This window comes from Pholcus phalangioides, unplaced genomic scaffold (genome assembly GCF_987345545.1).
Source record: "Pholcus phalangioides strain wild (caught in Gottingen) unplaced genomic scaffold, Ppha-v1.0 ptg000010l_1, whole genome shotgun sequence".
Taxonomy (NCBI): Eukaryota; Metazoa; Arthropoda; class Arachnida; order Araneae; family Pholcidae; genus Pholcus; species Pholcus phalangioides.
This window is the reverse complement of record NW_028301603.1, coordinates 30,594,128-30,617,198: the sequence shown is the minus strand read 5'-3', so window position 1 is coordinate 30,617,198 and position 23,071 is coordinate 30,594,128. Positions and strand designations below refer to the sequence as shown.

At 40.0% G+C, this 23,071-nt stretch overlaps 1 protein-coding gene across 1 annotated transcript in view; it reads right to left on the bottom strand.

Moving 5' to 3' along the window:
* Positions 1-23,071, bottom strand: part of LOC149081268 (cell adhesion molecule Dscam1-like) — a 265,918-nt gene that overhangs the window by 106,853 nt on the left and 135,994 nt on the right. The window contains exons 5-6 of the mRNA XM_089238109.1: positions 8,180-8,473; positions 1,302-1,577 (exon numbers count right to left, since the gene is read on the bottom strand). Coding sequence (XP_089094235.1) covers positions 1,302-1,577; positions 8,180-8,473 — 570 coding nt within the window. The remainder of the gene's footprint in view (positions 1-1,301; positions 1,578-8,179; positions 8,474-23,071) is intronic.

The window sequence follows — 23,071 nt, the reverse complement described above, 5'->3', positions numbered from 1 at the left end:
TTCAGTCACTTGCTCATTCGCCAATTCATTTGATCACTCACCAACCACCTCACTTACTCGCTGATTCGCTCATCTGCTTATTCATCCACAAAAGTTCACTCGGTCACCAACTCCCCCTCACTCACTCACTGGCTCATTTGCTCACTTACTCGAGTATTTGCTTACTTGGGCACTCACGTGCTCATTTGCTCACTTACTCGAGTATTTGCTTACTTGGGCACTCACGTGCTCATTTGCTCACTGACTCGTTTACTCATCCACTAATTTGTTCAGTCATCAACTGAACATCATTACTTCATTCATTTACACCCTCACTCACTCGAGCATTTTCTCCCCTGCTCGCTCACATTCACACAAATTCCCTCAGTAACCAGCTTTCTCACTCACTCATTAACTCCCTCGCTCATTCACTGCTCAACTGCTTACTTACTCGATCATTTACTCACCTGGGCATTCACTCGCTCATTTGCTCATTGCTCACCATAGGCGGAGATAAACTTAGAAGTCTGGGGGTCACGATCATTATTGCTGGGGAGGGGCACGATGATGATGATGATGATGATGATGTCAATTCATATATACATATATACGTTAGATCAGTCGACTCCACCTTTCACTCTGGGGGGGGGGGAGAGGATCAATGCCCCCGCTCCCTCCCCCGTATCTACGCCCATGCTCACCTGAATACTGACTCATTCATTTTCTCTCACATGCTCACTCACTTATTTATTAATCCACTCACTTGCTCAGTCATTATAACTCCCTCACTTACTCTCAGTCACTATAAGTCCCTCACTTACTCAATAGCTCAGTCACTATAAGTCCCTCACTTACTGAATAGCTCACTCGCTTGCTTATTCCCTCCCATCCACTAAATTTCTCAGTCACTAACTCCTTCACTCACTCACTCATTCACTTACTCATTTGCTCATTAACTTCCTCATTTGCTCATTCACTTACTCACTCGCTCATCCACTTACTCATTTGCTCCTTCACTTACTCATTTGCTCATTCACTTACTCATTTGAGCATTCACTTACTCGTTTGCTCATTCACTTACTCATTTGCACTCCTGCTCATTGACTAACTCCTTGACTTTCTTGATCAATCACACTCAGTTACTCAATGGCTTACTCCCCAAGTCACTTCGTGGATGAACTTCCCTAGCGTATGAATTGTCTTTCAATGGACGGAATGGTATGGAGATGAATTTTCCTTTCGGTGAATTGTTGGCGACGAATTTTCCGCCCACGGTAGTATAAATCAGAGAGAAATAAGAGATTCTGATAACACACACCCACCTCCGATCAGGAGCCTGGAAGACGCCTGAGCCGAGTCCGAATGTTCCCGGACCAGGCACTGATACATGCCGGCGTCCTCTCTACGCACATGCGCCAGTCGGAGCGTCGCTGGACCCTGGAACTGAACATTTTTCGAGTCGGATTTGAGGACTTTGGTGTCTTTGAGCCACAGGATCTGCGCATCCGCCGACGAGCCTGCTATGGTGCACTGGAAATCCACGGATTCTGCGACGTTCGCCTTCACGATTTCTGGCGTCAACAATACACGAAGTGGTTCTGCAATAACGCACAAGAAAACGGCATAAAAAACAAGAAAAAAGTGCAATTATTTGATGGCAAATGCATAAACTCGTGTAGCACATTAATTGTCATACAAAATCGCTGGCAATCTGGACCGGAAATACAGTCATGCCGTATGGCAGCCGTATGGTTGGCACTCTATGGCCATTGATGCAATTCGTCATCGTTTAACAAAAAAAAAAGCATGTAACATACAGTTCCCTCCTCGACTTACGAACGTTTCAAGTTACGAGCAAAAAACATTCTACTGAAACTGACACATTGGTGAATTCTTTAGCGTATATTGGAAATAACTTGAAGAAATTTGTGAAAAAAAATAAGAAAGACGACTTATGTATCGTTGTTTGCAAAGATACTAATTCTTTAGGAGAGGGCCACACTCGTGTCAACCCTGGCCCCAATACGTACCAAGGTTGGTCATGAGCGAGAAGAGTGACCGCTCCACCACTGCAATGAGCGTCAAACTTTGGCGGCTGGAAAATTATTGCAGGGATGGTCGAACCTTCGATCTCCGAGTTAAAGGAACCGTCTTCCTTCTCGACCTTCCAATCAGCCTGGCCACACATCGTTTGGAGAACGCCAACAGCCACAACACGCGTTGGCATATCAAATTGTTCTGGAAGCAAATATTCGCCAAGGAAAATTGAGCTACGCTGGGCAAGTGTGTATCCAGAATATGAAAGTGCTGAATCTTTGTATCGGGGGGGGGGGGGAAAGCAAATATTTGTGAATGGCTATTGGACCAGGCTTGCCACGAGTGTGGCCTTGGCTTGAGTCGTTGTGGGGCTTTTGTAGGGCTAGCCCATTTCCATCTCCAAGGTTCTGTCAATACACAAAATCGCAGGATATGGACAAGAGAGAGAATCCGTTCCAAATGCAACCATTGCCTCTTCATTCTCGAAGGGTCACTGTGTGGTGCGGGTTTACGGCAGCGTTTATCGTTAGCCCTTTCTTTTTCGATGAGATAGGTTCTTCGGGTCCTGCAACCTGTACCGTCAATAGGACTGAATCTCTTTTGCGCAACCAGCTCACTCCAGCACTGCAACAGCGTGGATGTGAAAATAGCACAATTTCCATGCACGATGGTGCTCCTCCGCATATTGCAACACCAGTGAAGCAACTGTTTAATCTCCATTTTGGCAATTACAAGAGCTATCAGTCACTATTTTCCGACAGTTTGGCCACCACGATCACCTGACCTGAACCCTTGTGACTTTTGGCTGTGGGGTCATTTAAAATATGTTGTGTACAGTGGTCCGATTACGAACTTAGCGGAGTTGAAAAACCGCATATTACGCAACACATTCACAACATCACCCCTGATACACTTCGATCTGCTGTAGAACATGCTGTAGTGCGCTTTCAGCTCATACCGGGTGTTTCACAAAGGACCGCTAACTTTGAAAATAAATAACTCGGAAACGGTGATTTTAGATAGAAGTATGAAACCAGTGGTTATGTTTGTTGAAACTGCCGAGAACGATCAGTCGTCGAAGATTTCGCCTCGCCGGTGAAACGTATTAGAGTATAGTGAAAGAACTTCCGGAAGTGATTTATTCCATAGAGGAACGTGTGTTTATTGTGTTACCACTGATTAAATCACAGCCTTCCTACCACAAGAAGTTTTCAAACGCAATTTCAAGTCGCAAAAAGCCCAGATGAGAAAACAATTCGTGAGCTATTCCAAAAATTCCAACAGGTAGACAACGTGGCCGATGCGTTAGTCGGAAATGTGGCTCCCACCCACTCCGTCGTTACACCTGAAAATGCAATGACACTTGCTGCAGTTATTGAGCGTCATCCGAATGAATCTGTCCGCAGACTTGCAGCTGAATCCGGAATCGCGCCATCCAGCATGAACAGAATCCTGCGGAAAACATTACACATGTTTCCGTACAAGATTCAATGCCTGCACGCACCATACCAGTTCGAGCTGAACGGCAACGAGAGGCTCAACATGACTGATGGTTCTGGTTTCGATGTCGCTCGAATATGGTTTACAGACGAGGCGCATTTTCATCTGGATGGTGTCGTTAACAGACGCAGTTGGCGATTTTGGGGTACCGAAAACCCACATTTGTCTCACGCACGACCACTCCATTGCCCGAAACGTACCGTTTGTTCCACTAGCCACCTGACGGTTGAGTGGTAAGCGTGCTAGCCTCTGGCTGTGCATCAGGTCTGGGTTTGAATCCCCGTACGGGCATGGATGTTTACTAACGGGATGTCATGAGTCGGGGAGCAGTGGTAGTATGGATGGATAAAACCACTATGAGTCAAAAATTTCGGTCTGGGAGCCCTATTGAAGGATGTGTGTGTAGGGGGAGGGGGAATAATAGTCATTGTACGTTCAAACTTCTGCTCTGCAAGGCCTGCTCAAGGGTGTGAGGGGAGCATTAGTCAGACAGTAATGGTAGTATTTATAAATCACTTTACATCAAAAATTATTTGATCAAGGATGTGGGCCACATGAATCTCAGAGTCACGGCAGGAAGCCATAAATCGAGTTGTGGAATTTGTTGGTAGCATTTTGTATATGCAGGGTGATTCAGAAAAGATGGAAAAACCTTTTTATAATGAAGACGCGATGGTACACACCAATACAAACAACTGTTATCAGAGAATGCATGGTCTAACATGAAAAACAAACGCGCGTTTCGAAACGGCCGCTCCGCAAACGTTAAAACGGCATTCCTGTTGATATTTACCAGGAGAAAAAGAACACACCATGCATGCAACCCTGGGGAAGAAGAAGAAACCGTATGCAGACATGCATTTCACACCCTGTGAAATGTCCGCTTTTTGAGTATTACTAGTGCGTCATTATCCCGTACATTATAACTGTTAGAACGGTTGCTCGCTGGAATAACTTCACAGGGCTAGCATCCACGCCTTTTATTCACTGTGATGCAGATTTGCATACGGCTTCTTCTTTTTCCCAGTTTACATTTGCATATGCCTGGTGTTTTTTTTCTTCCGATAAATTTCAACAGGAATGCCGTTTCAACGTTTGCGGAGCGGTCGTTTCGAAACGAGCTAGCGCATTTGCGTTTCATATTAGACAATGCATTCTTTGATGACAATTGTTTGTATGGGTGTGTGCTATGACCTCTTAAAGTTTTCCCCCATCTTTTCTGAATCACCTTGTGATACTATACATAAAAAAATGGTGTTAATTTTTGCCTGCAAACAGGTGTGAGGCCGTGAGTCAGGAAGTAGCGGTGGTAAGCATAAATCAAAATACAAAAAAATTATTGTTATTTAGCCTGTTAAAGGATGTGGGAGCCATGAGTCGAGAGTAGCATTAGTGTAATTGGATTTATCCCTGTAAGTCAGAAATCCTGGTCTATGAGACCGGCTCACAGATGTGGGAGCATGAGTTGGGAGTAGTGGTGGTTCATATAAATCACTATACGTTAAAATTTTGTAATTTTCATTTAGTAAAATATCTGGGGTCGTCAGTCGTGGAATAGCGGTAGCACGCATAGATCCCTGTACGTCAAAATTCTGATCTCTCTGTAAGAGCCCTGCTCAAGGATGTGGGGGCCATGAGTCAAGGAGTAGCACTAGTATAGTTGGATTAATCCTTGTACATCAAAATTCTAGTCCATGAGACCGGTTGAAGAATGTGGGACCATAGGTGTCGGAGAGTATCGGGGCTCTGCATAAATCACGATAAACATTTTACAATTTTCACTTGCTAAAGGATATATGACTATGAATCGGGAGATTTATGTGTACTACACATAAATCCCTATACATCAAAATTCTGATCCCTTGGCGCCATGCTCGAGGATGTGAGGCCATGCCTCAAGGGGAGTAGCACTAGTATAGTTAGACTAATCCTAAATTCTAGGATGTGAGACCGGTTGAAGAATGGGGGAACATGAGTCGGGGAGTGCGGTGGTCCGCATAAATCACGATACATTAAATATTTTGTAATTTTCACTTGCTGAAGGATGTGTGAGAACATCAGTCGGGGGATAGCGGTAGTGCACATAAATCCCTATCCATCAAAATTCTGATCTCTTGGAACCATGCTCGAGGATGTGGAGCCATGCGTCAAGGGGAGTAGCACTAGTATAGTTGGACTAATCCCTATAAATCAAAATTCTAGATTGCGAGACCGGCTGAAGAATGTGGGAACATGAGTTGGGGAGAGCGGTGGGGTCTGCATAAATCACGATACATTAAATATTTTGTAATTTTCACTTGCTGAAGGATGTGTGAGAACATCAGTCGGGGGATAGCGGTAGTACACTTAAATCCATACACATCAAAATTCTGATCTCTAGGAACCATGCTCGAGGATGTGGGGCCATGCGTCAAGACGTAGCACTAGTATAGTTGTACTGATCCCCATAAATCAGAATTCTAGGATGTGAGGCCGGCTGAAGAATGTGCGAACATAAGTCGGGGAGAGCGGTGGGGTCTGCATAAATCACGATACCTCAAATATTTTGTAATTTTCACTTGCTGAAGGATGTGTGAGAACATCAGTCGGGGGGATAGCGGTAGTACACATAAATCCCTATACATCGAAATTCTCATCTCTAGGAGCCGCGCTCACGTGGAGGGCCATGATTCGGAAAGTAGAGGTTGGTAATATTAATACTTATACGGTAATTTTTTTATTGAAATTCTTTGGGAAAAAAATATTCTTCATGGAAAACTTAATTTAACAAAAAAAAAAAAAAAAACTTTAAAAATTCCATCAAGAATTTTTTTTGCCCTCCTTTCTACACAGTGTCTTTCTTCCAGGATAAAAGAATTTAATTCTCGAAGGTCTTTGAGGTAAACACCTTCAAGATTAAGAAATTTCCTCTTTTTTTGGGAGAGAATTTTTATTATTGAAGAAAAAAAAATTATTTTGAAGTATAATGAGGTGAATTTTTTTTTTTGTCTACGCGTACACAGACCCTCTCATCCAATATATTTTAATTTGTTTCCAAAGTAAGGGAAAAAAAGAAGACACAAGTGTGTGGTTTTGTTAAGTGCTGTTAAACTTGATGGAAACCCTACTAAACGGATAAGCGGGATAAAGAGGGACAAGCTTCCGCATCTTATGTGATAACGCTCTTTGAGTGGAGACGAAAAATAATGGGCACATTGAACAATCTTTTGAGGTTTTGGTGATGGAGAAATTGTTTCTCCCCTTATTATCGAGGTATTTTTTTTTTCTCTTCCAAGAAAAGTATGGTTGAAGTATTCCTAATTACGTACGCACCTGAAACTAATAACAACCTTCTCCTTGATTCTGTTATTCGTTTACTATTATAGCCACTCCTGCACTTCAGAAAATGTTCAGTATACCCAGATGTAAAGTGGAATTCACGTATACTCAGGGCTATGTGGTAAGGGCTGCCTCATCCCCTTTGGAGTTGCTGTTTCTGCCTTGGCTCAATGGGCGTGGGTCTAGGATCAGGTGCGTGACGACACTGGCAAAACGTCTAATAGTTTTTAACTAAAGCGCGACTTTGAAATACCAGGGTAAATAATGTCAAGTTACCGGTTGTGTCAACCTTTCAGGCACTATGGGCCAAATTCGAACTTGGACCCACGCAAACCCAAGGCTCATCACACCAAGTCAGGTTGCGGTATTTATAATTGTAAGAAGAAAATCCACAGATTCAATTATTAATTATTATATATATATAATTTCAATTATTATTTTAGTTTTTAATCGTGGGATATTATCATTTTATAGACCTAAAAAGGGTTAATAAAATGTGCAGTGGGGTCTTTAACGGTGAAAACAGAATGCCCCAAATGATTGAAGATTTTTATTTGTTCCGGAATTATTTGTTTCATTAATTCTGGAATTATTTGTTTCATTAATTCTGGAATTATTTGTTTCATTAATTCTGGAATTATTTGTTTCATTAATTCTGGAATTATTTGTTTCATTAATTCTGGAATTATTTGTTTCATTAATTCTGGAATTATTTGTTTCATTAATTCTGGAATTATTTCTATCACTTAATTCCGAAACTATTTCTGTCACTAATTCCGAAACTATTTCTGTCACTAATTCCGAAACTATTTCTGTCACTAATTCCGAAACTATTTCTGTCACTAATTCCGAAACTATTTCTGTCACTAATTCCGAAACTATTTCTGTCACTAATTCCGAAACTATTTCTGTCACTAATTCTGAAACTATTCGTATCAGTAACTCTAGAATTTTACTGTTTCAGTAATTCTCAAATTATTTCTTTCCGCAATATTCCGAATGTTATAAATTATTAAATTATTTCTGTTAGCGATTCTGAAACTTATTTTTCTCTGTCACTAATTTCCAAATTTATTTTTCCACCCAGGGGTTCATTGAGCATTTTTGTAGGCATTTTTTTATTTATTTAATTGTCTTTTAATGTTTTTTCTTCCTATTTCCTAAGAATGGTCAGCGGGCCAGGATCTCCAAGGACCACATTTGGCCCGCGGGACAGGCGTTGAAGATCCGTGTTCTAGACTTTTCCCGAAAATATCTTCGAAGTAGCTACGGTATTCTTGCTCATAAGTTCAGATTTCTGTTAGTCGAGGAATTGCTGTTAATCCGATAATCTTTTGTTACGTACCTATAAGTATGAGTTCAGTCTCCGCCCTGTCCTCGCCGACGCTGTTGCTGACGAGGCACGTATATTTGCCCCTGTCCGAAGGGACCGTCTTCAGGAAGATCAGGACCCCGCCCTCTTGTCGAACTCGGACCCCGTAATCAAGCACAGTCAGACGATGGCCAGCTTGCCTGAGCCAGCGGTAAGTGGGTCGAGGATAACCCTGGGCGATGCACGAAAGCACGGCTCTCTGATTCAGCTGGACGACGACCCGTTCCGAGCGGCGGATCACCCTAGGCGGCTGATTCCGGTGTGGTTCTACGGATAGAATGAAAAACAACATTGATGAGCAAGATTAGGATGAAAACGACTCAATGAAATCAGTAATAAAGGATTATTTTTTATAAATTTAACAAAACTTAGAGACTCGGTTTGAAACGTACAGGTATAATTTACTCCGTATGCTGTCATGGACGTAATATTGTGTCCAAATGCCAGTGGAATATATTCAGTCCAGCTGACTGTTTCTTCAACCTCTCTTTTCTTCAACGCGAAGCTTATTGTAACCATATGAAACAAATTTATTTGTGCGTTTCCCCCCCCCCCCTCCGTTCTCCTCAGCAACCCAGCCCCCATTTCTCGGAACTAATCCTTCTATTATATACTGTGCATAAAAGTGAGAAAGATAACACGTAGGTGAGGGCGAAGAGGCAAGGAGAGTACTGTACATCTCTTATATCTCTGTAACTTTCTTATCTACTGTCTGTACTGTTCCTCCCCACCTTTATCGCTTTATTTTCTTTCTTTCCCTTTCTTAATTTTTTAACGTGCGAACAAGGCTACCATATTTATCGCCTATACGTCTAATAATAAACGTATAATCATTCAAATTTATCACCAGCAGCTTGTACGTGAAGGAGGTTAGTACTGCTTAACTTTCTCTTGAACCGAGAATATTGATAAATGAATAAAAAAAAATTAAAGAATCGTTATAAGAAAAAGATGAGCATAACAGAGTGTATAAAGTCTCCTTTTGAATCATTAAATACAGGGACATACTTGCATAGAAAACAACATGTATTCACATAATATACCCCTTTTACGGATAGGTCTTTTTTCTTCTAGGGGCTTTACATGTCATGAGATACAAAATTCAATTTTCTATAAGGTTTACCTCCGTCCTGTAACACTCAGTTGCGAAGTTGTTGCCCCCGTCTCTCTTGAGCCATGTTCCTAACAAGGAAAGGGTCCCCATGGTGAAGTCTTCAAAACGTGCCACTGATTCTACTCATTTAAATTTTAAAAAAATATAAAAAAACCTTCGGAATTATTACAGGTCACTCAAAAAAAAAGTTAATAATATTTTGAACGCCAATAGAGGGCAGGAATGAATTTTAAAATCCCGAAACCCTAGATTTATGCCATTCAAACAACAAATGATCAGGTATGGCACAGAGAACATACAAATACAACGCCACAACAGGCAAAATGCCCAACGAGGTGGTTGAGAAAAAGATGCCCATAAAAATATGGATGTCATATATTTCAAAAATATAGCGACCCAATTAAAAATGCAACCAACAAAAATTGTAAACAATATACACTGGTGAAATAAATAAAGAGAATTTGCATATTTTATCGAATTTCATGAAAAGAACTGAACTGAATGTAAAACCACTGCTTCTAGACAAAAATGCAAATCTTGTACGTCAAATACGTAAGCGTACACGTGTGTATAGGCGGAGCCAGTAGAGAAAAGCGCGCGTAATTTAAGACGCATTTCGTTCGCTAGCACTCCTCGGCGAATTTCTTGGTGTTATTTTGCAGCAATCGGTTAATTTCAAATTGTAACAGTAAAAATGAGTAACCACCAACGTTTAGATGATGGAATGAGGTGGCGAATTGTGGGGAGGCTAGAAGCAGGCCAATCTCAAGTCCAGATTTGTAGAGAGTTCAATTTAACGCCCAGCGTCGTGTGTAACTTATGGAAACAGTTCCAGGATACCGGATCCATCGAGTGAAAGCCTGGGCAAGGTCGTCCAAGAGCCACGACGGCCAGAGAAGATCGCCATTTGTCGATTATAGCGAAGCGTTAACAGGAGTGCTACAGCTTCTCAGCTCTCTCTCGTGACTTGTATGCAGCCACAGGAACCCGTGTATCAAGGGTGACTGTTTCCAAAAGACTTCATGAGAGAGGTTTGTTTGCAAGAAGACCTGCTGTTTGCGTCCCGCTCACTTCTACGGACAGTTTAACATGGTGCAGAGAGCATAGAGATTGGAGTATGGATCAATAGGCGACCGTTGTCTTCACTGATGAGCCCCGGTTCAGTCTAAGCACCGATTCTCGCCGTACGTTCATATGGAGAGAACCAGGGACACGCTACCTGCCCTCAAATGTCCGCGAAATCGACAATTATGGCGGAGAAGGTTTAATGGTCTGGGCAGGCATCATGTTGGATGGCCGCACACCTCTCCATGTCTATGAAAGAGGCACCGTGACTGGTGTGCGGTATAGGGATGAGGTCTTGGAGCCCTATGTTTGCCTTTGCAGGGGTGCAGTTGGCCCGAAGTTCATTTTAATGGACGATAACGCGAAGCCACATAGAGCTCTTCTGCTCGACGACTTTCTAGAGAGAGAGGATATTCGCCGGATGGATTGCCCAACCAGATCTCCAGACCTTAACCCTGTAGAGCATGTCTGGGACGCTCTGGGGAGGGCAATTGCAACTCTCAACCCCCCTCCGGGAACCATCCAGGGAATGAAGACAGCGTTGCTGAACGAGTGGGACCAATTGCCACAGGAAATGATAAACTGCCTTATTTCAAGTATGAAATCACGGTGCGAGACCTGTATATCTGTAAGAGGGGACCATACCCCCTATTAACCCATTTTTTTGTTTATTCTGCCACCGCTGTTTCATACCTTCTGACTCCAACGAGTGTTACGCACGATCATGCATGTGTATTACACAATTATTGAATGGTTATTTGTTTTGTATTGTATCAATGTATGTACATATCAAATTTCATTAGAATCGGTACAGTAGTTCTAGAGATAATCGACCAAGTCTGCAAATTCTCTTAATTTCTTACACCAGTGTATGTTTTATTAATATTTTCCGTTTTTATTTTTCTTCCTCGCTTGGTATTCATCATCTTTTTCCTTTTCTGTTGAATACTATGCGGGGAGGGAAAAAAGAAAATAATAATAAAACAACAGTGTTGTGTGTGTAACAAACATGTGTTAAAGAGTGAAAAAAGAAGTTTTTTTATAGAAGCGTGAGAGGCGATGAGTGGCCAACTTTTCGGCTTCCCAGAAGAACTTGGTGCCTCTTATAGGGTACTACATAGTGTATATTTGCATACGCCTTTTTTTTCTTTTGTATTCCTTTTTGTTTGTCCAGTATTTGTGTAATGTGTATGTGTCGAATTTGAACGACTAATTAGTTAATTAATTAGAATTTTAATTAGCATCGGGGTCGTTGTGATTAATATATGACAAGTTTTCAAATTTATGAAAATTAAGAAATTCGCAATTTTAGTAATTTTTACGAATTTGATTGACTAATTAGTTAATTAATTATGATCTTAATTAGCATCAAGATCGTTGTGATTGGTAAATGGCAAGCTTTCAAATTTATGACAATTAGAAAATTCGCATTTTTACTAATTTTTATGAAAGTTACTTAATGTCAGCTTTTACCGAAATGCTTGAAGAAGCCCGAAATGTAAACGTTTTCAAGCGTATTTTGGGCTTTTACCAACTCGACTTGGTAAAACCTAGGTGTTACCAGTCTTCGGGCTTTTACCGTAACATATATATGCATTTTTGCAATATAGAAATTGTTGTCATTTTTATTAGTTGCTTGCTGATTTGTCAGTTTTAATAATTGCACACTAGCGCTATTTTTTAATGTGTTTCTGGGTGAGATGAATGTACTTAAGAGAAAGTACTTTGAGAATGAAAACGTCGGACCCTTTCCATGCAAGTGCAGTATTAGACGGGATATTTGAATCCCAAAACCGCTGCAAATGAGAGGAAAAAGAAAAACGGCAATATATACGTAAAAGTTACCCTTTAAACTCGCGAAGAAGTTCCGAAACAGTCTTTTGCAGTGTTGCGCAGCTTATTAAAACTACTTTTTCTACATTCTTAAGATGTCCCCTTAAACTTTCAATCAGCACACAATAACTCAGTGAATATTGCGCTTAGAAACATGGAAATGTTGTTATGTTGGGTTCAAAAGAGACATTGTTATACTTTTTAATTATAGGTTACAGAAAACAAGAACCGTATGAAAAGTTAATTTTTTTACCCGAGAACAAAAACCGGCTCTTAGTAGAAAAAAAAAAAAAACATATCTCCGAAATAAGCACGTTATGCGGATACCTTTTCCCAATTGGAAGCACGTTTTCATCACCATAAATTCCGAAAATAAAGGATATGGCTTTTTACAGTGTAAATTTCACACCACTGCATATATGCTTCCCGGACATTTTGTTAAACCGCCTCACCCGTTTTGGAAATAAGCTTGCTTTGATTATTAAATTTTTAACTATACGGTGCAACTTCGGTTAACGAGTGGTTCGATTAGCGAGCAATTCGCATTACGAGCAAAAATTTTGGGGGGGGGGGAATTGATTCAATTAACGAGCGACGATTCGCATTACGATCAAAAAGTTTTCGCTTTGTCTATTTATTGTCACGCTTTCACAACTAAGCTGATGATTTTTCGCTTTCGTGCACACACGTAATGAGGAATTGTAGGTAATATTCTCCCCTACAGTGTCCGGTCAGCGTGCCTCACTGGAAAAATTGAGTGTGACTATCATACGAAACTAGATGTCGCATTGTAATGGCGCGTATGTGCGCTTGGTTTTTCATATAAATTCTGCTTGGTCAGGACTTGACCATAGGCGAACTGATGGGCCTCCATTGCACGCAACAGCAAGAGCTTATGTTGAAGGTACCTTTTCCTGAGGAAGAGAGAAGTGAGAAGTCCCTCACTTTTCAAATGTGATTAGAGAGATGTGTGAAATGTGGGAATCCGCGTAAAATTCTATAGAAAAGTACCAATGACATTGAAGCACAGTAAAGCAAGCAATAAATTTGTTCAACGACAGTGCAATGTCCCATCTTCGAAAAATCCTAAAAAGGAGGCAAAAAGCAAATGTCATTGGATACGTTCTTTTTAAAATCACACAAAAAGAATAAGAATGCAAAACAACAGTGAGTCCGAAAATCGTTCAACACGAGATAGTCCTTTTCTCTCTCGTTGTTTACAATAAGTTAAAATCTGTGTACATTATAGAGTATCGCACGCTTGTTCACGGAATTGTTACATTATATATACTGTACATATTTCACTTGAAAGCTGTAATTCTTCACCTCTCTTCCTGTGTGTGGCCCCCTTCAGCACTTGTCGTGGCTTCCTTTTCCATTTGTGGCCCCCTTTCGGAGTATCCCAGGGCCACATGGCATGAGGTTGCGAACTACTGGAGTATTATACTATAACATGCGCAGAAAAATCATTTCACTGAAACTTTTGCTGTCACCCCTACCGAATAAAACTGTTATAATTATCCGATTGAAGTTGCTGACCGGCTTCTGAATGTCGTGATAAAGTAATGAAAAAAAATAATGTGTCATATCAATAATATTTTAAAAACTATAATATATATAAAGAATTTTCAAATTAACTATACAAATTTTTCAGTTGATATTTGTGTGCAGTAATATATTATTAGTAAATTTTGTCAAGTAACATTGTCCTTGAGTTCAGTAAAGTCAAATAAGAAGTAAACCAGGAACGGCTTTACAAAAGCATCAGCCGTCAAAATTTGATAATTTAATAAATATTATTATTTATAAAGATATGTTATGATAACTATATTATATTATTTTTTCAATATAGTTCACCAATCGGAAACCTGGTACTAATGTCAATCGAAAAATCATATTAGTTTTATTTGGTAGGTGACAGCATATATTTCAGATCAATGATTTATGTTATTAACATGTTAGATTGCAGTGGTTCTTAACATGGTGCCATATGGCCCTCTAGCGTCTCTGGGATATTGTGGGGGGGGGGGACCACAGGTGAAAATCAGATGAGGGGGAACCACGACAAGTGCTGAACAGGGGCCCTCAGAGAGAGAGGGGTGATAGATTTCAAGTGAATTATGCGTGTGGGTGGGAGGGAGAAAAGTTAACACTTTTTCTGAATCGAGCACAGCATGGAACCAGGACCATCTAAATCCGTGAGCCCAGGCCCTCATATCTACAGAGGGGGACATGATGAGATCTGGTACTACAATTTCTCGATGTAATTGACATGTAAGCTATTACTTGTCTCCAGCCAAGTACGGGTGACCCCAGAACACTTTGTCAGTGCCGTCTTAATACGTGGGCCCCATCCTGGAACAACCCGGGGCCACAAGTTTGAAAAGGGTTTGAAAATAGACAGGCATTTCTATCCAAGTGCGGCGCCTTAGAAAAATTACTGCATGCAAGAGTGGGGAGGTAAGCCGATGGGGCTCTTAAGACGACCCTGCACTTTCCCCCGAGGACCCATGATGTTGAGACACCCTCCCCGCAAGAGGAAAGTTCACTGATTTCTAGCCCAGGATAGGCGCGGGCCAAGTTCAATATCTCTGAAAATTCATTGGCTCGTCCAATATATGCATTTCATTGTATTATGTGTATATATAGATATTATTATTATTATTACATTGTATTATTGATTAAATGCCTTTCTTAGTACTAATTTTTATGTGAATGAATAATTGTGTGTGGAACGAATAATCCGCGTTTCCATTATATCCTTCGGGGTTTGATTCCAATAACGAGCGATTCGTATAACTAGCACGTTCGCGGAACGAATTAAGCTCGTTAACCGAAGTTCCACTGTATACGTTCAGTATAAATTATCTACTTATTTTTATGGAGATGACGCTGCAAATACAACTACAATTCAGTTGTATATAGTAGCTTCATCTCCATAAATTATCTACTTATTTTATGGAGATGTGACGCTACTCTACACAACTGCATTTTTTTTGTGTTAACCATTTTTCATACTCATGTAGTTAAGATCTTTATTTGTATCAAACCGTGCACAAGGCTTATCACCATGGGCAATTTATTACCGAGTGAGTTGTGCTGGAAGTGCGAGTTGCTAACAGTCTGAGTGTGTACACATGAATTGTGTGAATATATATTTAGTGTTGCCGTTATATGTTACATGTTGTGAGTGAAGTATAATGATTGAACACTTCTACCGTTGTAAATTATAAAGTCATATTTTTGAATTTTAAGGAAATATTCTATAGATTTTTAGGTCATAAAAATCCGAGCCCTAATTATAACATTAGTTCAAAAACCTTTCAAGTCCTTCGGGTATTTACCGTAATAAGATATGCGTATCAAAAGTCAACGAAAAAATTCATAGTAATAATAAGAAATGATTAAAAAAAACAATCAATAATATAACAAAAATGAAATAAAATTACAGTATATAACAACATGAAAAGATAACTGATTAGGGCCGGATCGATAAGATGGCAATTTATTTAAAAAAAACCAAAAAAAAAAATATATTTTTGCGCAACGCACTCTTTCACAATCTCATTAATTATTTCTTATGGAATGTTCATTAACGGAAATTAATTATTTCTTTTTTCAACGTATATGTACGTATTTTATATATATATATATATAAATACGCATTAAATACAGAAATACGCTTCACAGATAATACGATTTTTTTTTTTCTGTCCCGATCTTATTCGTATCGTAATTGCAAAAGGATCGGAGGCCGAAGAAGTTACGACTGAACAAACTCAATTTATTTTACAGATGGTTTTAATCAACTCTAGATATATTCGATCACGGGGAGAGGGGAATTATACACATGGACTTGTATTTACATGCATTTTTTTCTACACCGAGTTTTTCTTTTTTTCTTCGGAGGGATTGAAACGGAAAGAAATTTGAAAAAAAAAATTAAATATTCAACATTTCTAGAATTTTTTCACTAACAAAATAAAAATGTGGTTTTTTTTTTTTCTCAATTTCTGTATTAAATTTTTTTTTTCATATATTAATGTAGCAATTTCCATGATTTACATGAATATTCTGAAAATTAAATAATTCGATGATGCTTTTACCCATTTTTTTTTTAAATGGAATTAATTTGTATGGAATCTCTTAAGGAGTGAATAAGAAAGTCATTGAAGTATTACGTCAGCATCGATTATGGGGAAGGGGGGGGGGGTTTGGGATTTGCCGACTTTTGATGAAGCGGGGGTTTGAATGATGCTTACATCACCAACCACCCTTCATAAAATAATGATATATTCTTAATGTCATATACTGGGAATGCCCAAAATGAGAAAAACCTTTTTCTAGTTAGTGGGCACCTGAATTAACATATCCCCCTCATTGATATAAGTCCTCTATAGAGCTCTTCTTCGCTAGTAGACCTCTCACAGCCGTATTCACCAACACAGTTTGAACTCCATTCGCACGTGAAAGGATTGAAGATTGAAACGGATTGGTTAAATTGAGGATTTTAACCAATCCGCGTCGATCTCTAATCCTTTAACCTGCGATTGTAGTTTAAACTGTGTTGGTGAATACGGCCATCAGACTTCTACAGACTGCCCCCTCTCGTCCTGTCTCACTTATGGGGGAGGGGGATGGAGGATCGGCTAAACTGTTTTGTGTTCACTCAGTAGCAAGTCACTTGCGTTGTCCTTAAGTGATTTTCTGGACACCCGTACTTAAGCGGACACACGCTCTTCAAACGGGGGAAGATGTGGTTTTTTTTCCGAGGGTTTGCATGGTGATAGGGGGGGGGGATTATCTACTCTCGCCCTACCACCTATTCTAATTTCGGGAGTGGCGTATCGCTACCCTCTCCCCCACCTCTGTACCGTCTACGCTCCTATACGATGTGGGCCAGAAAAACAAGCTGCGATGATTTACGGAACAAGCAAAGAAACTACTACTCGTGAAAAGAATTTTCTTGTATGATGGAAAGCTGTAAGTGTCGTAATTGATTTGTGTGTAGGTGGGAAGGAAAAATCTGGTGTATTAATTTAATACCCCCCCCCCCCTGAAATACTGATCACGCGTGGTGTGGGGGCCCGTCTTGCACTTGGAAAAAAATTGGCAGTCATTGACTAGAGACAATGACTGCCGACAATTCGCCGACATTGTTTAAATTATAGTCACAATTTTTTGGTAAGAGATCGACACGGATTGGTTAAATTCAGGGTTTTAACCAATCTATGTTGATCTCTTATCCAAAAATTGTGACTACAGTTTAAACCATGTCGGTGAATACGGTCCTAGGAGGTGCTGATTATGCCCGTCTCACCCTACCAGTAAGTACTCAAAGGCAAAGCTACACTAAGAGTTTGAGCACCTTGCTCAAAAAGGGTTTCCTTTTTTTTTCCCATATACCCTTCGGAGATGCAACAGAGTCACCCCATAGATATCACCCAATGATATCGCGGGATAAGAAGTTCCTTTCCCGCGCAGTCTGCACAATGATCACCAGCTGAAGCTGTATTAAATTTGGCTTTTTCGTGTTTCCAGTTTATCATTAATACGACATATTGCCGAAATCTGAGTGCTGCAAGGCTATTAATTTTTCATTAATATATCACAAAATGCTTCAAAAAATTTTTCATCGCTTTTAAAAGAACAAAAAGAAAACAACAAATGATAATAAAGAAAAGTAATAATTTGCATAAACGAAATCAAAAGAAAAATTTGATTCAATTTTGAGAAATAAAAATTAATTTTAAAAGTTAACGATAGATGTACCAACTATCAATTTAATAAAAATCACTAATTAACTCGCGTCTAATTAAGTCTACTCACATCGAATGGAAAATTCAAGTGCATCCATCAAAAATCATTGGCTGCCCGATTTACATATATCCGCATCTTATAATGCATCTCAGCGATATACAGTATATATGTTATAGTAAATGTATATATGAAAAATCAGTAATAATGCATAATTACCAATAGTTTCCGGAAGCTTGATAAATTTTCTTACATTCATCACTTTTTACCGGTGATTACACGTAATTCTTGGATGAAGTTGGTAGGTATGATAAATATGAGAGAAATATTACCCAAGCTCAACCCCTTTATGAGTTTCTCCCGTACGTGATGGGTGCGTTATACATACTAGCGCCGAAGTGGTGTCGTGGCAAGGTGCTCGTCTTCCACTATCGAGGCTACCATCAAGGTCCATGGGCCCGAATCCGGGCATAGAACATCAGAAGCAAGTTCTTTACCACCTAGGACGACCACTGATGGATGGAGCCTTCATTTCCCACCCAACTCCTCTGGTTGGAAATTGACGTATGGCGATATATGACCGGAGTTGGCGTGCGGTAAAGTAGATATGGGTGCTCTACACATATTTTTCCATAAAAAAAATTATATTAAATGAAAATAAGTGTTATTAATCTAAAATCGCGTAAATTATTATCAGCATTGTAAATGCTAGGTTTATTAATTTATCAACAATTTCAAACATATCCAACATTACGGATCAAATCCATCAATCATGGACTGAAGTTTGAGCAAAATTTACAGTGAATTCAAGTGGTTTAAATGACGATTTATCATATTTGCGAGCTACTTTACCGTACACCTACTCCCGTGATATATCGCCACACAGGCGATTGCCAACCAGTAGAGTTGGATGGGAAATGAAGGTGCCATCTATCGGTTGCCGCCCAGGTCCGGTATGCGAAGAACTTACTTCTGATGCTCTTTGCCCGGATTTAAACGTGTGGACCTTGACGGCAACCTTCATAGTGGAAGACGAGTATCTTATCACTGAGCCAATCGGGCGCATCAATAAGAGCTAGTAGATTATATATTGCATATACATTGTATATATTGCATATTTTGTAAAAAGAAAAGGGAAAGAGAAGCAAAACTGCTCAGCACTATGGACGGAGGCTTTGTTTCCTCGTTTCCCGTAACAGTGGAAGTGTTGTATATATTCTGCATGTATTGTATCATTCGGATGATAAACATCCGAATATTAAAATGAAACAGTCCCCTTTTTGAAGATATGAAATATTCTAAGCTGTTGACGAAATTTCGCTGACGGCGGGGGGGGGGGGGGGGTCCGTGTTTTGCTGGCTTTTGCTGACAAGAAGGGGGGGTCAAAAATGACTGGAAATCTGCTTACATAATATTTCAATGGCCCCTAAACATCCTGCTCCATTCGTTTGTCCATGCTGCAATCCAGTTTAAGTTGCTCTGGAGCAACTCCCTATCGCTTTGATTCCCCTTTTCTCTACAACTGAATTTAATGTACATTAATTTTATATGTACACGACAGATTTAATTTTTTGTGATTTGAATTTTTTATCACTAGTTCGTGGTACACGCCCACGCACACAAATATGGAGTAATCTAGAACGCAGGACAACATTTTGACTTGGAGAGGGTACCTGGGCAGGTCAAAACAACGGACATTAGATAGCCTTCCCAACTGGGGGGAAAATATGTCTGGGCTTATGAACAAAATGATTTGTTTAAATTTGAAGCCCCGTATTAATGGGAGGGGCATACAGGAATTAGGTCCCCTCGAACAGTCCGTTCAAGAACTTTTTCCTCCCTTCAAGTATTTTTAGCCGAGAAATGAACTTCCTCGTTGTTGCTTTCTGTGAACTGTTTCGTTTTAATATATACATTTTTATGGTCACTTTCGAACACATAGCAGTGTTGTTATCAAGCTTTCTCTTCAAAGAAAGTCATCGAAATCACCTATTCCTCGCTCTCAAACTATTCCATAGTGATAAGTTAACCGAAATAATTAGCGACGAGTAACCGAGGGTTTGATAACATTGCTGCTATCTATGGAAGTCAGACGAGACCGGACGGAAATGACGACTTATTAGGATGACGACTTACCGAGGTTTTACTGTATTTAACATGTGAATGCACCGAATGAAGTGTGCACGTGCACCCATTCAAATTATTGACGGCCTGATCTGAATAAATCTGCATCTCAGCGCTACATGTAGCGTTGACTTTTTCAACTCGATTTCCATCTGATCCCGTTCATGAAAACCACAATTACTTTTTTCGTTTACAATAAACGAAATTTTAAAGTTACAACGATCCTTCGAAATAACCTGTGCATGGGTTAAATTCCAAGCGCGACTTTTACGATTATGGTAAAAACAAAATCATTATCGCTATGTACTTTGCCTAATGTTTTCAGTTCGTGTGTGACGTACCGAACACAAGAAAAACAGTGGTGAAAGAGTATAACATGGCAATGAACTCTTGGCCTTTAACCACCGTAATCGAGATTCGGAGAAACGGAGAGAACAGGAGAGAGACAGAGAGAGAGACATAAATGTTAATTAGAGTTAAAACTCGTTAATTCAAAGACTCACGTGATAAGGGCAAAGTCATATCTTGTTCCCTCACTCCCATTTTGCCACAAAACACTAATGAGTCTGCCGTTGTAATGGGAAAACGGCAGCCAGGATAATCTCTCACGCTCGATTACAGCAGTCGGTGCGATGCTTTCTGCTCCTTTTCGGCCGAGAGCGCAATAACGAGCGCCACAATGCGTCGTCGGTCGTCGCCTAACGGGTTAATCTCCCGTGAATCCAAAGCCTCCTTGTGAGTGTTGCTATTTCTGACTATAAGTAGATCGTGCAAACATTAAAAAGCCATTCCGCTTGATCTTTAATTGAACAAAGTGTTCGTCATGTCACCTTGGCCGTTGTAGTGAATTGGCGGATTTAAATGGCGTAGATCAGCGACCGGGGCGGATGCATTGTTTTGCCGTGTGAGGGCTGAATTCTTACGCTCTTCTCTTGTCAAATTTTCTTGACTTCCTCAAATTTGCCACCTTTGTCTAAAGGCCGCATAGCCTCAGAACTCCTTAAATACGCTTCCGTTTCTAAGTCACTCTTTTTGTCATGCCACATGATTGCAAACTTTCTTAGTCACTCTTTTTGTCATGCCACATGATTGCAAACTTTCTTAGTCACTCTTTTTGTCATGCCACATGATTGCAAACTTTCTTAGTCACTCTTTTTGTCATGCCACATGATTGCAAACTTTCTTAGTCACTCTTTTTGTCATGCCACATGATTGCAAACTTTCTTAGTCACTCTTTTTGTCATGCCACTTGATTGCAAACTTTCTTAGTCACTCTTTTTGTCATGCCACATGATTGCAAACTTTCTTAGTCACTCTTTTTGTCATGCCACATGATTGCAAACTTTCTTAGTCACTCTTTTTGTCATGCCACATGATTGCAAACTTTCTTAGTCACTCTTTAGGCCATTCACGTGATTACAAACTCTTTTGGTCATGTATTATTTTTATCTCTTTTTTGTACTTATTACTTCTATTTTTCACACTTTTTTATACATTTATTTTTATCTCTGATTCTTTAGGTCACTCACATAATTGCAAACATTTTTGGTCACTCTTTGGGTCATTCACATGCTTGCAAATTTTCTTTGTCACACTTTCTTGGTCGTTCATATGTTGCAAACTTTTCAGGTCACTCTTTTGGTCATTCACATGCTTGCAAACACTTTACGTCATTGATTTCTTTCCCGCACATACTTACAAACTCTTTAGGTCACTTTTTTATTCATTTACATGCTTGCAAAATCTCTTGATCATTCTTTTGGTCACTCACTGTCCTAGTCCCCCACTCGACAGTCATAGGTGGATTAATATTTTTGTCGCCTGTGGACTATATACAAGTTTTGTCTTTCTTGCCCTGTTATAGTGAAATTTTGCTGACCACTCATTCTTTAAATTGCCCCCCCCCCGTCCTGAAATTGCCACCCGTCACCCCCTGCTTTCCCGGTAGATAAACCCCTTTGGCAGCGAACATTGCCAATTAGAGCAGGGATTTCCAACTGGTGTTCCGCGGAACCGGAAAAAAGCGCGTAGCTTTTAGGGGGTTCCGCGTGATCAAACTCCATGGAAATCCTCATAAATCTGAAACCCTTGGATCTTTCAAAGAATAAAACTTTCTTACTACTCATACTCGCAAAACTGTTCTTTGTTTAGAATTTTAACGAGATATATTCGTTTAGAAATATTCAGACTTAGTTTGAAAAAAAATGACTAATTTAGAGAGTGCGCAAGCATGTGAATAACCAAAAGAATTACCTGGTAAGTGAAGAATGAAAACAGTGACCTAGACTGTGTGAAAGCATGTGAAAGACCGGAAGAGTGACCTAGACACAGAGGCATATTTTACGGAAGTGGGAAGGGCTAAGCAAGCTATAATCCTGGGTGGCTAATTTGGAGAAATGAGTAGGCAAGGAATTAGACTAGAAGACTAGAATGGGTGAAGGGCGGCAAAATTTGTAGAACCCACAGGTAACAAAACTATAAAATCGTCTCCAGAGCGGGGGGGGGGGCAAAGCCCTCATCTGAGGGCCCTAAAACTATGTGGACTTTGTTAATTGCTCAAATTTCGGAGGGGAAAAATTATACATTTTCCCAAGCGGCACCGGCTATTTATCGTCGCACCTGATCTAATTACCGTGGAGTGCCTCTAAGAACCCGATAAGGACTCCTGGGCCGTGCTTGGTGGGTCCATGCGTAATTTGACCCCTGGGGTAATTTATTTAAGAGAATCAGGCTATATCTTCAATTAAGAAATGAACAAAATGAGTGAAATGGTAGTCAATGCTTGATAATAAATACCACTGCGTTGAAAAGCACCAGAGTGGTACGGTTCTGTTTTGATTGGAAAACAAATTGTTGTTCATTGTTGGAGTATTGGCGTCATCTCTTGTAACCGTATGTAAGAAACGTAACCTTAAATGCACACGCATTCGTCGTGATGTCCAAGTTTAGGCATTTCTGGTAACCGAAGGAGT